At 45.1% G+C, this 18,332-nt stretch overlaps 1 protein-coding gene across 4 annotated transcripts in view; it reads left to right on the top strand.

Moving 5' to 3' along the window:
• DIAPH1 (diaphanous related formin 1) overlaps nt 1-18,332 on the top strand; it is a 189,257-nt gene that overhangs the window by 142,657 nt on the left and 28,268 nt on the right. For all 4 annotated transcript variants that reach the window (XM_084850935.1, XM_084850933.1, XM_084850931.1 and 1 more), the window contains 8 exons: nt 754-849; nt 1,004-1,098; nt 1,560-1,661; nt 3,083-3,322; nt 3,470-3,599; nt 11,920-12,045; nt 13,009-13,172; nt 14,114-14,249. In XM_084850935.1, the coding sequence (XP_084707061.1) occupies nt 754-849; nt 1,004-1,098; nt 1,560-1,661; nt 3,083-3,322; nt 3,470-3,599; nt 11,920-12,045; nt 13,009-13,172; nt 14,114-14,249 (1,089 nt within the window). The remainder of the gene's footprint in view (nt 1-753; nt 850-1,003; nt 1,099-1,559; nt 1,662-3,082; nt 3,323-3,469; nt 3,600-11,919; nt 12,046-13,008; nt 13,173-14,113; nt 14,250-18,332) is intronic.

Below are 18,332 nucleotides of genomic sequence, written 5' to 3'. Positions count from 1 at the left end.
GCTGTTGACGCAGCATTTCCTAGGATCAGGTGACAGGCTTCTTGGGGCAGCTCAAGGGGGATATCATGCTGCCACTGCCTGAAATGGCAGATGTGCAGTTGCTGCCAGCAGTGGTCCCATCTCCCCAGGCCACATAAAGGGATGTGAAGGATAGAGCAGTTAGGTCTGCCAAAGTTCTTTGTACCAAATAGAAAGGGGGAGCAGAGCCATCCCTTCCTCACAGGCACACTGCTGGGCCTGCTGCTCTTAATAACAAAAGGTCTGTTTTGGCTCTCAAACAGGAAGCTGGGGAAGCATGGTGTGGCTTGACCCCACTTGTCATTCTTTGTTATAGTAGCTCGAAAGAAACCTGAAACTGTATGCCTAACACACCTGCCTAATCTTGCCTGAAAGAATATGTATATCTCCCTATCGACAAGGTTTTAACCTCCCCTCTCCTAGGTGCCTCCTGCTTACACAATGTGGCCTTTGTGGCCTATACTATCCTGTTGCTTGATCACCTCCGCTACAGTTCCTAGCGGTCTTGTTGCATTCTAGGTAGAGAAGAAAGAGAGAAAGTGAGCAGAGCATCTTTCCCTATATCTTTTGACTCTTTCTTTCTGCCATCCCTTTAAAAATATGAGTGTGGGGAGGGTTGGGGGAATGCTGTATTTGCTTAGGGAGACTGATAGCTGTTGAGAAGTTGTATGCTGGCCAGTTTATAGTGAAAGGGATGCTCAGATGACTAAGGTCTTGCTTTCCTCTGGCCCACAGCAAAAAAACAGCAGGATAATGGAGAGGAGAAGGGCCAGCCAAAGAAGAAAGTCAAGGAGCTGAGAGTGCTGGATTCAAAGAATGCACAGAATCTTTGTAAGTATGATTTGGCTGAGGCATTTGTTTGTGATACTGAGGGAAAGTGCAGAGTTTATTGAAAGGGCAAGGGTGAAGTCGGTTGAGGGGAAGCTGTCTGACTTGTGGTTTGCTGGCCCAAAGATTTACTTGTGCTTCTCTTTGAATGTGGCAGCAATATTTTTGGGCTCCTTCCGCATGCCTTATGAGGAAATTAAGAATGCCATCCTGGAGGTGAATGAAGCTGTGTTGAGTGAGTCCATGGTGCAGGTGAGCAAAGACTGAAGCACATGAGCATTTTTCCCTTGTAGAGAGCAGGTTGCACAACTTGTAACCTACCAAGCTGAACCTAATCTGCCACTTATATAACACAGCCTGTAAAGCCCCCCATTTTGCTACCTAAGACTGCAAAAATAGAGGGGCTGTAAACATATGCATTCAGCTTGGTGGGCCATAAATTGTTGATATAAGAGGGAAAGGAGACCATGCTGGAATTAGATCACTTGTCTTTGAATGTATCAAATTCTGTCGGAAAGATTGTAATGTAAATATTCTCCATACTTTTCCTTCTTTCTTGGGTGGAAAGGATCTATGGCCTGAAAGAATTACCTTCATTTTTTAACTGATAAAAACTATTCCTTAGGCCAGTAGGCACTGGTTATCTTCCAAGCCCAATACTCTCACGTTGACAAGGAGCCTCCTAGTTCAAGCTTCTTTTACTTCTCTCTCAGAACCTTATTAAGTTAATGCCAGAACCAGACAAATTGAAGATGATAGCAGAACTGAAAGAAGAATATGGTGAACTAGCTGAGCCTGAGCAATTTGGAGTTGTGGTAAGTAACCTGCACTTTGCATCTAGAAGGGAGAGGAGGAAACCCATCTCTTTCTGAAAGTTAGCAGCACTACATGGTTTGCGCTTTTTCGTTCTCAAACTTGGTCTGTCCTATTCACTGTTAGAGTGTCCCTCTTTTACTTCTGCTTGTCATTAGTGCTGCATATTTTCTGAGGTCTAAACACAAGGTCCTTAACAAATCCACAAGTCTGATGATCATCTAGATCACCTGGGTTTGTAGAAATTTGAAATTTCTCGGAATGCTGAGCTGACAGTGTGTCTAAAATTCTGATACTGGCTTCCAACCCACTCCCCCCCCCCAAAAAAAAACACACACAAAACTGAGGCTGCTGTCTAGCAGTCAGAACTCTTTTTGATCCCTGCTCTACAAGCCACTGAAGCCTCGAACTGGGAGGGGAGGAAGAGTTGGGCAGAGACATTTGCCAGGAAGCATCAGCATTCCTTGTCCTGCTGGCTGGAGTGGTTCCACTGAAAGTACTCTGGAAAACACAGGGACCATTATAAAAATCACCACAACAAGAGAAGGAACCAGGCTCAGTAAACCAGTAGTAGAGTTCTTGGCTTTGAAAGAAAATGTGAAAGTTAGGTGGATCGCTGCGATGCAGGAGTGAAGACAAGAGTCCTAGCAACAAGCAAACAATTCCTGTCCAGTGCCAGTGTGTTCTGAGGGAGGCATCAAGGACTAGCATAAAGTTCAGATAGTACAAGATCTTCCTCTGATAAAGCGTTGCCTTTGACATTTCAGGCTCTAGTGCTGAGTACCACGATGTCATAGATATGAGAAACAATACTTTTAGACTAGAGCCAGATCTGCTGTTTGTCTGGAGAGGCCAGCACTACCATCTTTGTTAAAGTCAAACTGGGCATCTTTCAGTCATCCTTCCACTACCTGATAATCATTTATTCAGAGTAATACTTGTATGTCCATTTATTTCAAACTTGTTGAGCACTCGCTGCAAAGTTTCCAAAGTTAGATACTCAGAGTAGGATGCTATGGACTTGGGAAGGGAAAAGGCAGATTGTTTTATCTGCTTTCGACATCAACTCTTTCCACTGAGTAACGTTTACTTGCCTCTTTCCTTTCTCCACCTTTTTTTGTAATTATGGCAGGGAAAACCAGAATGTTCAGGAATATGGGTTTTCCAACTTCCTTTAAAGTCATCTAATATTTGTTGGGAATCACACTGTAGGTACCACAGATAGTTTTTTTAGTATTACGCTGCTCTCAGTGTGTACAGTATTGCACAAGTTCCACAATGTGGATCCTAAGAAGCCACAGTTCCTGGTAAATGGCCTTTCTCTTCTTTTCCTTCTTCTTCAGACCACCTTGGTTCCTTCTTGTTGTCATCCTACTCTTCCTCCCTCTGTGCATGACAGTGTTATGTCCCCTTTAATTCTCAGATTAGTTCAGTTTCCCGTCTGATGTCCCGCCTCAATGCCATCCTCTTCAAGCTACAGTTCAATGAGCAGGTGGAAAACATTAAGCCAGAGATTGTTGCTGTGACAGCGGCCTGTGAGGAAGTCCGCAAGAGCGAGAGCTTCTCCAGCCTGCTCTCCATCACCCTCCTGGTGGGCAATTACATGAATGCTGGCTCCATGAATGCTGGTGCCTTTGGTTTCAACATCAGCTTCCTCTGCAAGGTGAGTCTGTACAGGCAGAGCAGAATCTTTTTAACTCACCTTGACTATACCAGCCAGAGGCATGCTTGGAGGGGGACAGGGAGGAACAGAAAATAGCATTTATCCTATTTAGCCACACTCACAGTAGCCCACTTTCTTTATTGCTAGCTCCGAGATACAAAGTCAGCTGATCAGAAGTTGACCTTGCTGCACTTCTTGGCTGATAGGTGTGAGCTGCAGCACCCTGAAGTGCTGAAGTTTCCTGATGAACTCATCCATGTGGAGAAGGCTTGTCAAGGTATTTTGGAGAGTGTGTGCACATGTGTGTTCTCAGGCTGCAACTAATGTTCTCTGACAAATACTTTTAGTGCAAAAAAGAGAATTCTTAAGGCAGGGGCAGGTCCTAAACATTCTGTGAAACACCCCTGAAAGCTTATATTTTCATGCACATTAGCTCACTTTTCACTGCTCCTCTTCTTCCTCACAACGCAATGCCAGCCAGAGTTTGCATTGTGAGCATGATGACTTCACAGTGCCAAATAACCAGTCACACCGGGCATTGTGATCATGTCATGCAAGCAACTGAAGCCAATTCTGGGTGAGGGCGGTGCTTCTTGTAAGAAATTAACCTCATTGGGATAAATGGGGAGGGGAACAGGGCCAAGCCTGAATAAACGTTGGGGGAGGAAATGGAGTGTGGCTGCCATGGCAGCTGCTTCCTGGGCACCTGCCCACAACTTAGACAGTGCCAGCACTTCCTTGCCTATGGCTCCACCCCTTGTGCCATAATACCTGTCAGGTATGCAAACACTTAATTCTTATTCATAGCCCCCCCTCCCGCCAGTCACCAAAGGTGGGGAATCCATCTCATAGCCTACAAAGAAGTCTTCAAAGTTGTGGGGGGAGTTTGTTTTGACTCAGCTTCAGTGTATTCCCTTTTGTGGGCAAATGGTAGTATTAAGATGGGTGATTTGGGAAGTGCAGGTGTCTCTGTTTTTTGGAGGGGGGTTATTTTCTGTTTAGCCCAGGTCAGAGCTGGCTGTGAAAATAGATCACCTGGCCTGCTACGCTCTATGTGACTAGCCCGGGATGATGGAAGGGAAGACCTTTCTGAGTAGAATGTCAGGAGAATGTTCATCATTCCGTTCTGCCTGCCTCCCTGCCTGCCTTCCTTCCTTCATGTGTCTATACCTGTATGGAAGGTTGGCTGTGTGTATTGAGTCAGGCATCAAGAAAGGAAGGAGAGGAAAACAGTAGGACACTGTCCACATATGTTTGTTTTCTTCAGTAATAGGGAATTGGAGCTTACAGTAGAGAGCTGTTTTCTTGGCCTGTTTCCTAATAATAAGCATTCATTCTTCTTGCAACTAGTCTTATGACACCGTCTGTCAGGGTTGGCTCTGAGCATATAGTGTCAGAGCAGTTCAGATTCTGAGGAAGAACTGCAGCATGTGGGGGAGGAACTTTCCCAGGCTTTCAGGTGGAATGTGGCTGAGCTGCAAATCAGGAAGTCCCTGATTCAGATTTCACTTCTCCTGTGAACTTAATAAGTGGACTAAGGCAAGCTTCTCCCTCTCCCTCTCCCTCTGTCAGCTTCACATCGCAGTACAGGGATAATATTATTGATGGGCCATGCAGGGTAGTTGTTAGGATTACAACAAGATAATGTTTTGTGAAGTGCTTTGAATGTTCTAAAAGCAGAGCCCTCATCCAGGTTGCCTAGTAAGAGTTTATGCTCCTCCAGTTACAGTTGAAAGCTTCCTGAGCCAACCCCAAACAGCTGCCTGTACTTAAACAGCTGCCAGACACCTCTAAAGTCCCTTGAACTGAACCAGTATGGAAATCCTTATTGAAGGGTGCTGGTATACAAATTCACAAAACAAATGAAGGGTGGCAGACAGTGGCAGACTTTGGGTGATCAACCCAGATGATATTGCACCCCTATTCTCACCTGCTGGGTCAGAATTTCCCAGAGCGGGGAAGGAAATTGTCAGAGGAGAACATGGAACAGGGCTTCAGCATTGGCCTGCATATTCCCTGTGGACTTGTTTTCCAAAAACTGCTTGAAGACAGTCAGGAGTTTGCATCTTACAGATGGCAGGGATTCAAAGGCAGGGGCTTACATCAAGGGTGTAGGTGATGTTCCACCAGGCACCATCTAAGCCCCCAAAGTGCCGTTTCAGGAGTTGTCCAACAAAATACTAACAGCAGAATTGAACAGACAAAAAGATGAATTGCCTAAGCAACCAACCATGTTCTCTACCAGAGACAGTCATGAGTTGCCTCGGGATCCCTACAGCAGACATCCTAGTTTCAGCACTACCCTCAGTGACAGTCATTCTATCCAAAGATGAAGGTGGACCTATGGCCCTGTGTTGAGCCAGACCTAGGAATAACCTTAGAGACCTCGGTAGCATCCTTATGGGCATCAGTCACCAGATTAATCTCCACTGAGGCCACCTGTCTTTGGACAGAGGAGTTCACTCCGGATATTACATGCCGTGCAATATCCTGGTGCTTGAAAAATGGCCTGAGAGGATTTCCTACTGGGCGAGTTCTCCCTAGATGTGGTTCAGTTGACTTCCAGAGCTATGACGCACAATGTAGCGGCAAGGTGTAACATTTACCTCAACAACTGGTTTGTGGTTCCGGGCTTTCTGTCTTGACGGGTGAGTGCTCCTTTTTCGGTTATCCACTGGCTTGGAGATCCCTTAGAAGCAGTACTGGTGGAAACCAGAGCCAGCTAAGGAGGAGGACAAGAAAGCCAAACCACAGCAGTCCTTTGGGAATTCTACACACTTCTCCAGCAAGATGGCAAAGTGAATCCATCCAAAGACAACCACAAGAGACTCAACTCAGCCATCCTTTGGAACAGTTTCTTCCTCACCTCCTTCAAAGGAATATGTTCAATATATGTTTTTATATGATTATATGTTTGTATTTTATTGCTTCTTAATTTTTAAAAACCACCCAGAGGAGTTAGTTGGTGGACGGGGTAAAGATGTTGGATCTTGGAATTGTTGTAGATCACAAGCTGAATATGAGCCAACAATGTGATGTGAGCAAAGAAGGCAAATGCTATTTTGGGCTGTATTAATAGAAGCATAGCTTCCAAATCCCAGGAAGTACTAGTTCCCCTCTACTCAGCACTGGTTAGGCCTCATCTGGAGTACTGTGTCCAGTTCTGGGCACCACATTTTAAGAAGGATGCAGACAAACTGGAGAGGGTTCAGAGGAGGGCAAAAAAGATGATCAGGGGACTGGAAACAAAGCCTTATGAAGAGACACTGAAAGAACTGGGCATGTTTAGCCTTGAGAAGAGAAGATTGAGGGGAGATATGATAGCGCTCTTCAAGTACTTGAAAGGTTGTCACAGAGAGGAAGGCCAGGATCTCTTCTCGATCATCCCAGAGTGCAGGACACGGAATAATGGGCTCAAGTGACAGGAAGCCAGATTCCGGCTGAACCTCAGGAAAAACTTCCTGACTGTTAGAGCAATACGACAATGGAACCAATTCCCTAGAAATCTATTGGGGATGCTCTGACTTGGATTCCTGCACTGAGGAGGGGGTTGGACTCGATGGCCTTGTAGGTCCCTTCCAACCTTACTATTCTATGATTCTATGTTGTAAATAAATAAATAAAATAAAGCCATTCCAGCTGACACCAAACATGTATAGGGGACTGTCTCCATTTTGTGGAAAGATCGACATAGACAGCCACAGGCACTTGGTTAACGAGACAATCTCCTTGGATTACACCATGGAATTCCAAGCATCCACAGACTTGTTGGAGGCTGCAGATTTATCTTCATGTCCTCATATGACCCTCTTACAGCAAGTACCTGTGTTTTGTCTGTGATCACAGGAACTTTCAGTACAGAATGCTGCTCTCAGGCCTCACAGCAGCACCAAAAGGACCTGGCTGGACCTGTTTGCGTGCCCAAGACTTCAGGGGGTAATCCTCTACCTGTACCTTAACATCTTGATCCGCTCCAGTTTCTGAAAAAGGGTAATAAGATCATCTAGCTCTCATTGAACTGCCTCCAGGAGCATGATTTCATAGTCAATCTGGAAAAGAGTTTTGTGAAATGAGCATAGCTGCTGGACCGTCTCAGAGTATGACTAGACACACAGCAATTCCACATTCTGGAAGAGAGACTCATCTGTTGCATTCATACATCAGATCAAAGTCTGCCAGCACGAAGGTGGATGTTATGTTCTTGGTGCAGGTGCTTGGCATGATGGTGTCTCACCAGGACCCAGCAGACTGGTCCAGATTCCATACAAGGCATCTCTAACATATCCTGCTTCTTTTTTTAGGAGGAGATAACTAGCCCTAACACAGGATCCTCCTGATCATCTCACAAATGGATTGCCTGACATGGTGGCTGGACAGTAGCTGATTGATCAGAGATGTCAGTCTAGAGATAACGTTTTAGATCATAGCCATGATGGATGATGTTTGATTTGTGTTTAGAACCCTTGGCGTGGGCAGTTGGGCAGAGTAGAGACGATTATGGTTTTGTGCATTAATAGGATGAATATAATACAGCTTTATACATGGATGATATGTTATTCATCAGTAGGTTAGAGTCCTGAATTATTAATAAGATTAATTGATATCATAGAATCATACAATAGTAGGGTTGGAAGGAGCCTACAAGCCATTGAGTCCAACCGCCTGCTCAGTGCAGGAATCCAAGTCAGAGCATCCCTGACTGATGGCTGTCCAGCCTCATCTTGAATGCCTCCAGTGTGGGAGAGCCCACCACCTCCCTAGGTAATTGGTTCCATTGTCGTATTGCTCTAACAGTCAGGAAGTTTTTCCTGATGTTCAGCTGGAATCTGGCTTCCTGTAACTTGAGCCCATGATTCTGTGTCCTGCACTCTGGGATGATCGAGAAGAGATCCTGGCCTTCCTCTCTGTGACAACCTTTCAAGTACTTGAAGAGCGCTATCCTATCTCCCCTCAGTCTTCTCTTCTCAAGGCTAAACAGGCCCAGTTCTTTCAGTTTCTCTTCATAGGGCTTTGTTTCCAGTCCCCTGATCATCTTTTTTGCCCTTCTCTGAACCCTCTCCAGTTTGTCTGCATCCTTCTTGTATGCTTGATATACTTTTGGGTTATACTATTAATTGGTCAAAATCTGAATTAATGCCTGTAGGTAGTATCAAGACACCCAATGTTACTCAGTAGCAATTTCATTGGTCCAGAATTGGTCCAGTAATGTATCTCGATATATTGGTGCCTAGACAAAAATTGATGTTTTGCATATTTTGGACATCACAAAGGCTTGTTCAGAAGAACTTGGCTAGCTCTGCCAGTTGCTGGTGATGTAATGTGGGCAATACCTAACTGAGGCATATGATGCAGGCATATCCTGTAGTGGCTTCTTTTTGGTTGGAAGTTATTGCCCGCATAAACATTGTTCTTGAAAAGTCTGTGATAATAACAGATGTCCATGCGCTTTTGAATTACATCCCTGTGATGTGAGGATTAACAGATGGATAGCAAAAGTGGATACTGAGTGCCCTTACAGTTGCAAAGAGATTTAAAAGCTTCGAAGGAAAAACACCTACCACCTATCACTCAGTGGAATGAAGATCTTGCTGTTCTTGCTACATTTGACTGTATCTCCTACAGCCAAAAAAGTTGTGTGGATGCTTATTTAGATACATGGACTGCTTATATTAACATATATATTTGAAATGCAAGTGTCAAACCCTTCTTTTTCCCTCTTGTTCTTGTTCTTTTTTTAAAATTAAGAGTGATGTGAATGATTATTGTGTACGGATATGTTTATGACAGGTTCTTCCCTATTTTTTCTCCCCCCCCCCCTTCCTTGTGGCTCCCCCCCACCTCCTTTTTCTTTTTTGTTTGTTGTTGGTGTATTTGCAAATTAAAAATTAAAAAACCCAACAACAACAGATGCCAGCTTCTTGGACTGGGAAGCACATGTGAAAGACTGGGTGGCCGGGTCTGTTGCACAAACATGGAGGCTCACAGGAGAATCCGTTGCTTGGTGATCAGGTCAATCAAGCTGGCCCTTCTGATATTCTAAGAGGAGATCCAGTTGCTTGCTGTATGCACTCATACATGCAGATAACATTTCTACAAAAGTATATATCGACCAGCAGGGCGGTACATGCTTCCAGTTGCTTCACCAGAAAAGCATGATCCTCTAGTGAGCAGGACAGAATCTCCTGTCCCTCTCAGTGAATGTCTGGCTGGGGTGACCAACACTGTCATGGAGTGACTGAGCAGGAAATCCATTAGAGTTGGAAAGGACTCTTCACAAGGAAATCTTCCAGCAAGTCATCTAGTGTTTTGGGATTCCCCTGTTAAACCAATTCACAACGTCAGAGAATACGCATGTGGAGTTTATATGGCGTTTATAGAGAGTCCACAGGGGCTTCTGTACACGTTTCCACCGATCAGCTTCATTTTGAGAGTTTTGCATAGGATCAAAGAACCAAAGTCATTGTTATAGCCCTGCACTGGCCAAGAAGGCTATGATTTCCAGAACTGATATCCATGTCAATGACACTGGGTTCTGCTAACACATCTCCATATCTGTTGGTTAGGGGCCTGTGCACAGTGGTGTAGTGGTGGCATGTCGTGCCGGGGCTTTGCTCTGGCAATTTTTTGAAGCCAGCCCTCAGCTGGGTCACAGTCTGCTAGGGAAGGAGAAGGGAGCAGAGGGAGTGTGAGCAGCTGCCTCTTGGCTGCCTCTTGTCTACTACGCAGAGCCAGCCAGACAAAGGGAGCGAGAGAGGGAGAGCTCTGCAGCCTCCTCTCCCCCACTTCTCCTCCTCAGCTCTTGGCTTCTCCTCCCGTCCCTGCTCCGTGCCTGCACACCCGGCGCTGCCCTCGTCTCCAGCAACACCAGCCACCTGCAGTAGCAGGAGAAGGGGTTGTGATGGTGCCACCATTATTTACTTATGGGGCGGGGCAGGTGGCTAGTTTTTAGGATTTATCACACAATCCTATGCATGTTTACTCAGAAGTCAGTCCCACTATGTTCAGTGGCCAATTGGGCTTTCTCCCAGATAAGTGTGTGTAGGACTGCAGCCTTAGCCGCCTTCCCAATATCTCTTTAAATTAATTTGAAATAAAGACCCACTGGATTGCACTGTTAATTCTTGAACATTAATCTCTACAGTAACCAGAATTGCCAAATGCAGCCTGCTCTGTCAGCTACACTTTTTGGTACAAGGTTGGCATGTATCTGGGCAAACAAACCCTGGTGGAGGGAAGGGAAACAGAAAAAACTCAGTTGAGGGGAGAGGAGAAAGAAGGGGGGTGTGTGTGTGTGTGTGTGTGTTTCCAGCTGGGTGTGTTGACATTTCTGTTGCGGGATGGGAGAGATATAACGAAGGAGCTTAGGAAAGGCTAATGGGTAATGTTGGGGCACTAAGGGAGTGTGGAAGGGGCTGTTTAAATGAGAAGGGATCGGTCCATGAGGGCTGAGTTGAGAGGGTGAAGCTTCCATAGAGTATCATATTGAAAACCTAAAATGTTTGTGTGTGAGTGAGTGGGTGAAAAAGATTAACACCCCTGCATTTTTTCTCAGACATCCAATTGAAATACCCCTGTCTTACTCTCCGCTGCACTGTTTTTGGATCCCAGTTGAAGGCTGTATATCTTACAAAGTTGTACAATCTTAGAAGAGGGTGTGGCTGTGAGGGGGCATGGCTGTGACTGTCATGAAGGGACCCTGCACTTCTGGATTTGCCACTACACTACTGCCTGTGCAACATCCATATCCTGAAATCCTTCAGCTTTATAGTATGGAGGTTGAGTGGGCGTGGCTGAGTCAGTTTGTTTATTCATTGGAGGTTTTGTCTACACTCCTGTCTTCTAGGTGCCCAGCTACTAACAGGGTCTACTGGTCCACATGGAGGGAATTTTTGATTTGGTGTGTTCAAAAGGAAAAAAATGTTGGGTTGAGACAATGTCCCAACTGTGTTGGAGTTCTTACAGAACCATCTGGCCAAGGGTCTTAGCACTAACATCCAGAAGAGACAGGTAGCAGTCCTGAATACCATCCTGGGCTGCTGGAAGAAGGGTACTATCCCCAGGGGCTGGAACCATGTGCGATCAAGGTTCCAGCTCCCATGGAAGCCTGCATGCATAGGCTTCTCAGGTGTCCACACTCAATGCATGGATTTGTAGGGGGCAAGGAGCAGTGTGAACTCAGGGATGAGGTGGCCCCTCTGCCTCTTGAATTACATGAAATAGGTTCATTAAGTTCATTATTGGCAGCAGCAAATGCCACATTTGCTTGGAGAGTTCTGCAGAGCACTCTTCCCCAGTAAGGACTTCCAATCCACCTCTATGCCTATCCGAAAAGATTATTGGTTCATTGCTATATGTATTGGGGGGGGGGAATTGGGGGGTCCTGCTTTTTCCCAGTCCAGTCTGAAGAAGTGGAGGAACGTCTCCCATGGAAAAGTCCATCACAGCTGGTCTTGCTTCCTGGTGTGATTGGAGGGGATATCGCAATGGATATTTGAATGCCCTCCTGCCTTCTTTAAGAATAGGCATTACAGCAAGTAAAAATTCCTCTTTCATTTGTAATCCTTTACCTCTGTGTTGTCTTTTTTTTCTCCCCCAAGTTTCTGCTGAGAATTTACGGAAAAGTCTGGACCTAATGAAGAAACAGATTTCAGATGTGCAGCGGGATGTTGACAGTTTCCCCAGCACTACAGAAGAGAAGGATAAATTTGTAGAGAAAATGAACATATCCTTCAAAAATTGTGCACTGAGAACCAGAGAGCAGCATGTGGAAGAAGGAATTATGTGTGTGGTACTGAGAAACAAGACCTCTGGGTTCCTTCCCTTATTTTTTGAGACCCTAAATCAGATATGTGACTGCTAAGGACAGCTATGGGAAAGGCCCAATTCCCGACATAGCCAATAGCTCTAAGTCCCTTTAACAAGGCAGGCCAGTGCTCCCGATTGTAATTTTGAGTGAAGGACGGGGGTGTGGGATGGGGATGGATTATGATTGGCTGGGTATGGAGGGGGGCACTGCTGCTAGAGATGAGGTCCTTTTGCTGTTCAGAGTGAATCCAGTAAGCTGGAGAGAGAGCTCACAGGGTGGCCTTGTGCACTGTTTGTTTATTTAATCAATTTTTATCCTGCTTTTCTATAAAAAATATATTCAAGGCAACAGATGTCATATTTAAAACAAATTAAGAAACCACAAAACATCAAGACCAATAAAATCATCACTTCAAAACATCCAACTAGCACTGCTCACCAGCTCCCCTGAGCCTCAGCCGCTGTGTTTGGGTCCTTCCTCTCTGCCTTTAGATTGTGCAAAGACCTGCAGTCCTAGAAGGAAGGTAGGTGTGTATGTGTAATTGTATGCAGGCAAACCATGGACCTTTCACTTGCCAGAGGTATGAGAGGTGATGACAACAATGACAGTGACCTAATCCGAACTTGTTTTGGGGGGAGAGGAGATAATGCCAGAGCACTGCTGTTTATCAGAGTGGGTAGAAGCAACCCCAATGTAATTATATGTTTTTATTTTCTGTAAGCTGTCTTCTGGACGAAAAGATCAGATACAAAATAAAGGTGGGATAGAACATAACAAACACACTAAATATCAAGCTGATAGCAGCGTTAAAATAAACTGGTTACGGTTAGATAGTTCTTCCACTCAGGAACCATTTGTGGTCTTTGACTCAAGTCTTACAGCTTTGTTAAGGAAGCCCAAGAGCAGTATGAGAAGCTACGGATGATGCACTCAAACATGGAAAACCTCTACAAGGAATTAGGACAATACTTCCTCTTTGACTCCAATAAAATATCCATTGAGGAGTTCTTCACCAATCTGAGCAACTTCAGAAACATGTTTGTGGTGAGCATCCCATCTTATCCTTTTAAACTGTGGTATGACCCTTTCTCTTGCATGTTTCTGACCAAAGATCCATCCAGTCCAGTACTCTGCATCTAGCAGCATCCAGCAGACTACTTCCAGATGCTCTCAAATGCATGATGGGAGATGGGCCCTCTCCTGCTGCACATCTCCATCTTTTCCCCTTATTATGCCTTTTGCAGAGAGATTGCTGGATGCCTTTGTAAACGTTAAGTGTACATGTATGTGTGCCAGTACTGCTTGAGGTTTCAGACCCTCAACTAAATCCTTTTCCAACCTGGTGTCCCCCAGATGTGTTAATTAAAACTCCCATCATCCCCAGCCAACATGGCCAATGGACATGGGTTATGGGAATTGTGACTGAACACACCTAGAGGGCATCAAGTTTGGGAAGGCTACAAGACTAGCTCTCTGAAAGTAAACATTTAAAAGTAAATGTTTATTCCAGTAAGAAATGTTGCTGAATGTGTTCGTGTTACAACTTTTCTGTAATAATGACACCCAGTTCTATTCTGAGATTAAACTTTCTAAAGTGTTTTTTTAAAGCTGTGATGGTTAGTTTACTGGCACAGTGTACACTAGAGGAGAAATGTGGTGGGTGGGTGGGGTGGGGTGGGGTGGCATTCAGTCAGTGATTATTGGTTTGAGAGTGCTGTCCCTGTTTTCATTTGTGAAATGTTGGAAGATAGGCTATTGTAAGCCTTCCAGCATCTGGTATTCAGAGGTGTATGCTGCCTCTGAACCTAAAGATTCCACATAATAATCATGGCTAATAGCCATCTACCAGAAATCTGTCCAGTTGTTGGCTAATGGTTGGCTCTTCTGTTGTGGCCAGCGCCACATTATTTTTTTACGCTGTTGAGAAGAAAGCATCATGTGGCCCCCATTGACCCTCTTACCAGCTAGCTGTGTCTTGTTTTCAGCAAGCTGTAAAGGAGAACCAGAAGCGGCGTGAGACAGAGGAGAAGATGCGCAGAGCTAAGCTAGCCAAAGAAAAGGCAGAGAAGGAACGGCAAGAGAAGCAACAGAAGAGAGAGCAGCTGATTGATATGAACGCAGGTACTGTAGAACAGCTTGGGAACAGGGAGGGGGTTTTGAATGCAAGCCAGGGGAGACTTGGCTTATGTTTTATCCAGTAACAACCTGGCACAGCAGTACTGACCTCCTAGCAGTGTAGGTGGATTTATTCTGTAGTCATGTGATCTCTTTGCCCCAGTGGAAAGCTTTCTACAAAGGAACTGGGTAGGCCAGTTCATGGGAAGGAGAGTGCCTCCTCCCCCTAAGAGTCTTCATGAGAGCCCTTCTGGATCAGACCCAGAATCTATGTACTCCAGAGTCCTGTTTTTAGCAGTGGCCATCCAGACTCTTTCAGAAAACCCACAAGAACCTGTGCTGCTTTCTGTCATTGAGAGGTACAGTGTTCCTGAATGTGGAGTTTTCATTTAGCTTTGTACAGGGGAAGAGGAGGAGTCCAAACGGCAGCTCCTCAAACTGACAGGCACGTCACTAGTTCATTTCTACCTTCAGTCTAAAATAATCATGTGAGCTTTCTGTAGCAGCTACTCTTGGATTCATACCTTGAGTCTAAGAGACACTTGGTAATGAGAGAGGGAGGGGCACACAAGGATGCTGTTGTCTCTGACTGGAGATGTGGAGAATGTCCTCCAGTGGGATTCTTCCAGGGGGTGGGGCTTAGAGGCCAAGTCCTGCCCCCTAGAGGTAGCCCAGGAGGCTCCGTGGGGTGGATGGGGGATCCCAGCAGGCCAGATGAGGCCTGTGGGCTTTGCACCCCTGCTATAGACTGAACTCACTTCACTGGATTTCCATATTTATGATGAAAATGCCATTTCTGACATTTGTGACGTTTCTTCCGATTACGTTGTTCTGCAAATAAACAGCAACTCCTTGGCTGTTTGGTGCTAATTTGCCTCTTACCACGTTCCCTTTCAATAGGGCTTTGACATTTCTAAATCGCTAAAGATTAGATTAATTCAAATTTCTTTTTAGACCTTAAATTCAAATTGTTCAAGTATTCCCTTGTTCCTCCCTGGATGCCTGAAGGTGTTAGCGAAGGCTATATTCTCTGTAGATCCATAGCCCATATTTGCATAGGCCAATTAACATTTCTAATTATCAGCTTCAGCTTCAGATATTAGTGCAGGTTTCTGAGGTGCTGGTTCTAATGGTCCAATCAAGTGGCCCTTCTGGAAAGCTGCGTTTTCTGTGCTGTTCCTTTTTTATGAGACTTGCGTACATACAGGCACAATCTTCTCTTTCCTACCAAACACATTCTTTTGTTAGAACATATGGACTCAATTACTGCCCCTGTCTGCTTATTTCCTGTCTCCCACAATTTCCTGCCAGTTATCCCTGCCTTGGAGCAAGTTTAAGTTGTGCTGAGTGACATGGCTTATGGTTCTCTGTGCATTCCTTCCCCCTTCCCCCCACAGTTTTGTCTTGAGTTACTGTGGTGAAACAGTGCTGGTTGTAATATGACTGCAGAGAAACAGCGCTGGCTTTGTGGAGGAAGGATATCAGGGAGTTTGAGGGGCCCTATGATTTCACAGAACCACTCCCACTCTGGCTGAATTATTTCTCAAGTTTAAGTAGTGCCAGATTTCTGTAGAGAAAGAGTTTTCCTTGCCTTCCTCCTCTCCGCATGTTTCATTAAACTCCAAGAATTAGAGCCCTTGTCAAATCCCAGTGACAGCCATTTTCTGCTTTTTCACCAGGATGGATTAATGGAGCCCTGGGGTTTAGGGGTGGAAGATCTCTAGGTAGCAGTTGCTGAGGGGCTAACCATGCAGGACAGCTATTGCCTACATGAGAGAGAGCCAGTGTGGTGTAGTGGCTAGAGTGCTGGACTGGGAGTCGGGAGATCCGGGTTCTAGTCCCCACTCGGCCATGGAAGCTCACTGGGTGACTTTGGGCCAGTCACAGACTCTCAGCCCAACCCACCTCACAGGGTTGTTGTTGTGAGGATAAAATGGAGGAAGGAGGAGGATCATGTACGCTGCCTTGAGTTCCTTGGAGGAAAAAAGGCGGGATATAAATGCAATAAATAAATAAATAAAATAAATACATGACTTCCAGGAAGCATTTGGCGTGCCACTGGGAAGGACTGTAGCTCAGTGGTAAAGCATGTGATTTGCATGCCGAAGGTCCCAGGTTCAATGCCTCGTATCTCCAGATACGGCTGGGAAAGACCCCTGTCTGAAACCCTGGAGAATCAGTGTAAGCAGTCCTGGGGTTAGATGGATCAGTGACCCAGCTCAGTATAAAGCAGCTTCTTCTGTCCCTCCGTTGGAAATAGAGTGCTAGACTAGATGGTCATTCGTCTGATCCATCAGAGCTCCTCTGATGGTTTTGTGCTGGGCGTGTGTTGCTCTCTTGCCTGTTTCTCTCTGTTCCCAGTGCTACTCAGAGTTGGCTGGCGGCAGCATTTCCTTTAAGGTGACATTTTTATAGCCTCATTACCTGCACATCACTCTGCACTCAGGCTACTGTTCTTGTGCAGTTGTTGAGGAAGCCCAAGAATGCTGCACTGTGGTAGCTGAATACTTGAGGTTGGCAAATCAAGACGGAGAAGCAAAAAAAGAAAAGAAAAAAGAAAAAAAATGAGTTATTTGAGTGTTGCCTGTTGGTGGCTAACTTTCCCTCGCATGCTTCAGCATGCAGCCCAGCTCATCAACAGTGATCTTCCACCATCAGTCATGTGGCCTCTTTAGGTTTGCCAGATGGCTCCCAATTCCTTTGTTGTGGCCATTCCTTTCAAGGAAAGGCCAAGCCTGCCCCCACCCCCACCCAGGACAATGCTTTTTTCTAAAAGCAGCATCAGTCTGAGAGGAGAACAGGGTGGTTGCTGCAAAATTACACTGCCACCTCTTTGTTGCCTTCCATGTTTGCCTGTCAGTAGGTGACTGTGGTCCATTCAAATACACCTGAAGCTCTATCATCACCTGCACAATTGCATCAGTTGCATGGTTCGCCTACATGGGGTTTCATCATAGGGAAGCCACCGTGTGTGTGTGTGTGTGTGTGTGTGTGTGTGTGATGGGGAGAAATTCATTTTATTCATATTGTAAAGCAAACTTGCCCAATTTGCCCTTCCCAAACCAGTACGTGAACTGAAACAGAGTTATACTTTGATATTCGCACTTCTCCACATATGTGCAATGCAATATTCTCTGAATATGTCCAATGAAAAATGCATATATTAGGGGAAAATGCACACAAAAATGTATATAGTAGTATAAATAATGTACAAAAACACATATTTGGGGAAATTGCCTGCAAAAATGCATATTGTAGGAGAAATGTGCATGAAAATGTGTATTAATGTTTGTTTAGACTTGTTTTTAAAAATTGCAAACTGGTGTGGAAACAGGATGAAACAAACTTAAGATTCAAAAAATGAGAAACTGAGAGAAACCAAAATTGACAGATTTGTCCATCCCATCCGTGTGTGTGTGTATGTGTAGGAGGACTCTGTTAGCTGGTCCATAGTCTCAAGAAGCTACATAGCACTATTGCAGGCACTTTAATTCCAGCTCCAGGCTGTGCTACGTGATGAGTTGTCTGTCTAGAGGTGCTTGAGTTGGATTCAGTCTTTTTTTTTTTTTTTTTACCATGCCATAAAAGGCCTCAACATTCCCTCTGTCCTTAGCTGGCAAATTTCTAAATCTCTGTTTGCACGCCAGTGTAGTGGCTCCTCTGTAGTTTCCCTTGTCATTGGTACTTCTTCCAGAATGAGCACAGGGAGGAGAACTCTAGGTTGAGTGTGCCAGCAATATAGGTCAGGTGTAGCAGGTTATTTTTGCCAGCAGGTGGCACTGTGGACAATGGATTCAGGCTGCCTGAACGCACCCAACAGATGTTCTAATGTGATTTTATAGGTTTATGTTTCGTCAGGAGCTGCTACTATGGAAACCAAGATTTGTAGAGCTGCTCATGAATCTCTGGTTAACACTTTCAGCACCAAGCTGATGAATGGGGTGGGGTCAGATGGAATATGAAAGGGATTTATTATCATGCATAGATGCTTGTGGAGTCTGTAAACCCTGCCGAGGATGTTAGAGACTAGCTACCCAAATGCAAGATGAGCAGGGGACTCGTGTGTACAAGATAGTTGAATCTGGCTTC

This window comes from Heloderma suspectum, chromosome 4 (genome assembly GCF_057233095.1).
Source record: "Heloderma suspectum isolate Gila_16-S chromosome 4, 16-S_ref, whole genome shotgun sequence".
Classification (NCBI taxonomy): Eukaryota; Metazoa; Chordata; class Lepidosauria; order Squamata; family Helodermatidae; genus Heloderma; species Heloderma suspectum.
The sequence above is the reverse complement of the archived record's forward strand: the minus strand, read 5'-3'. Positions and strand labels throughout refer to the sequence as shown.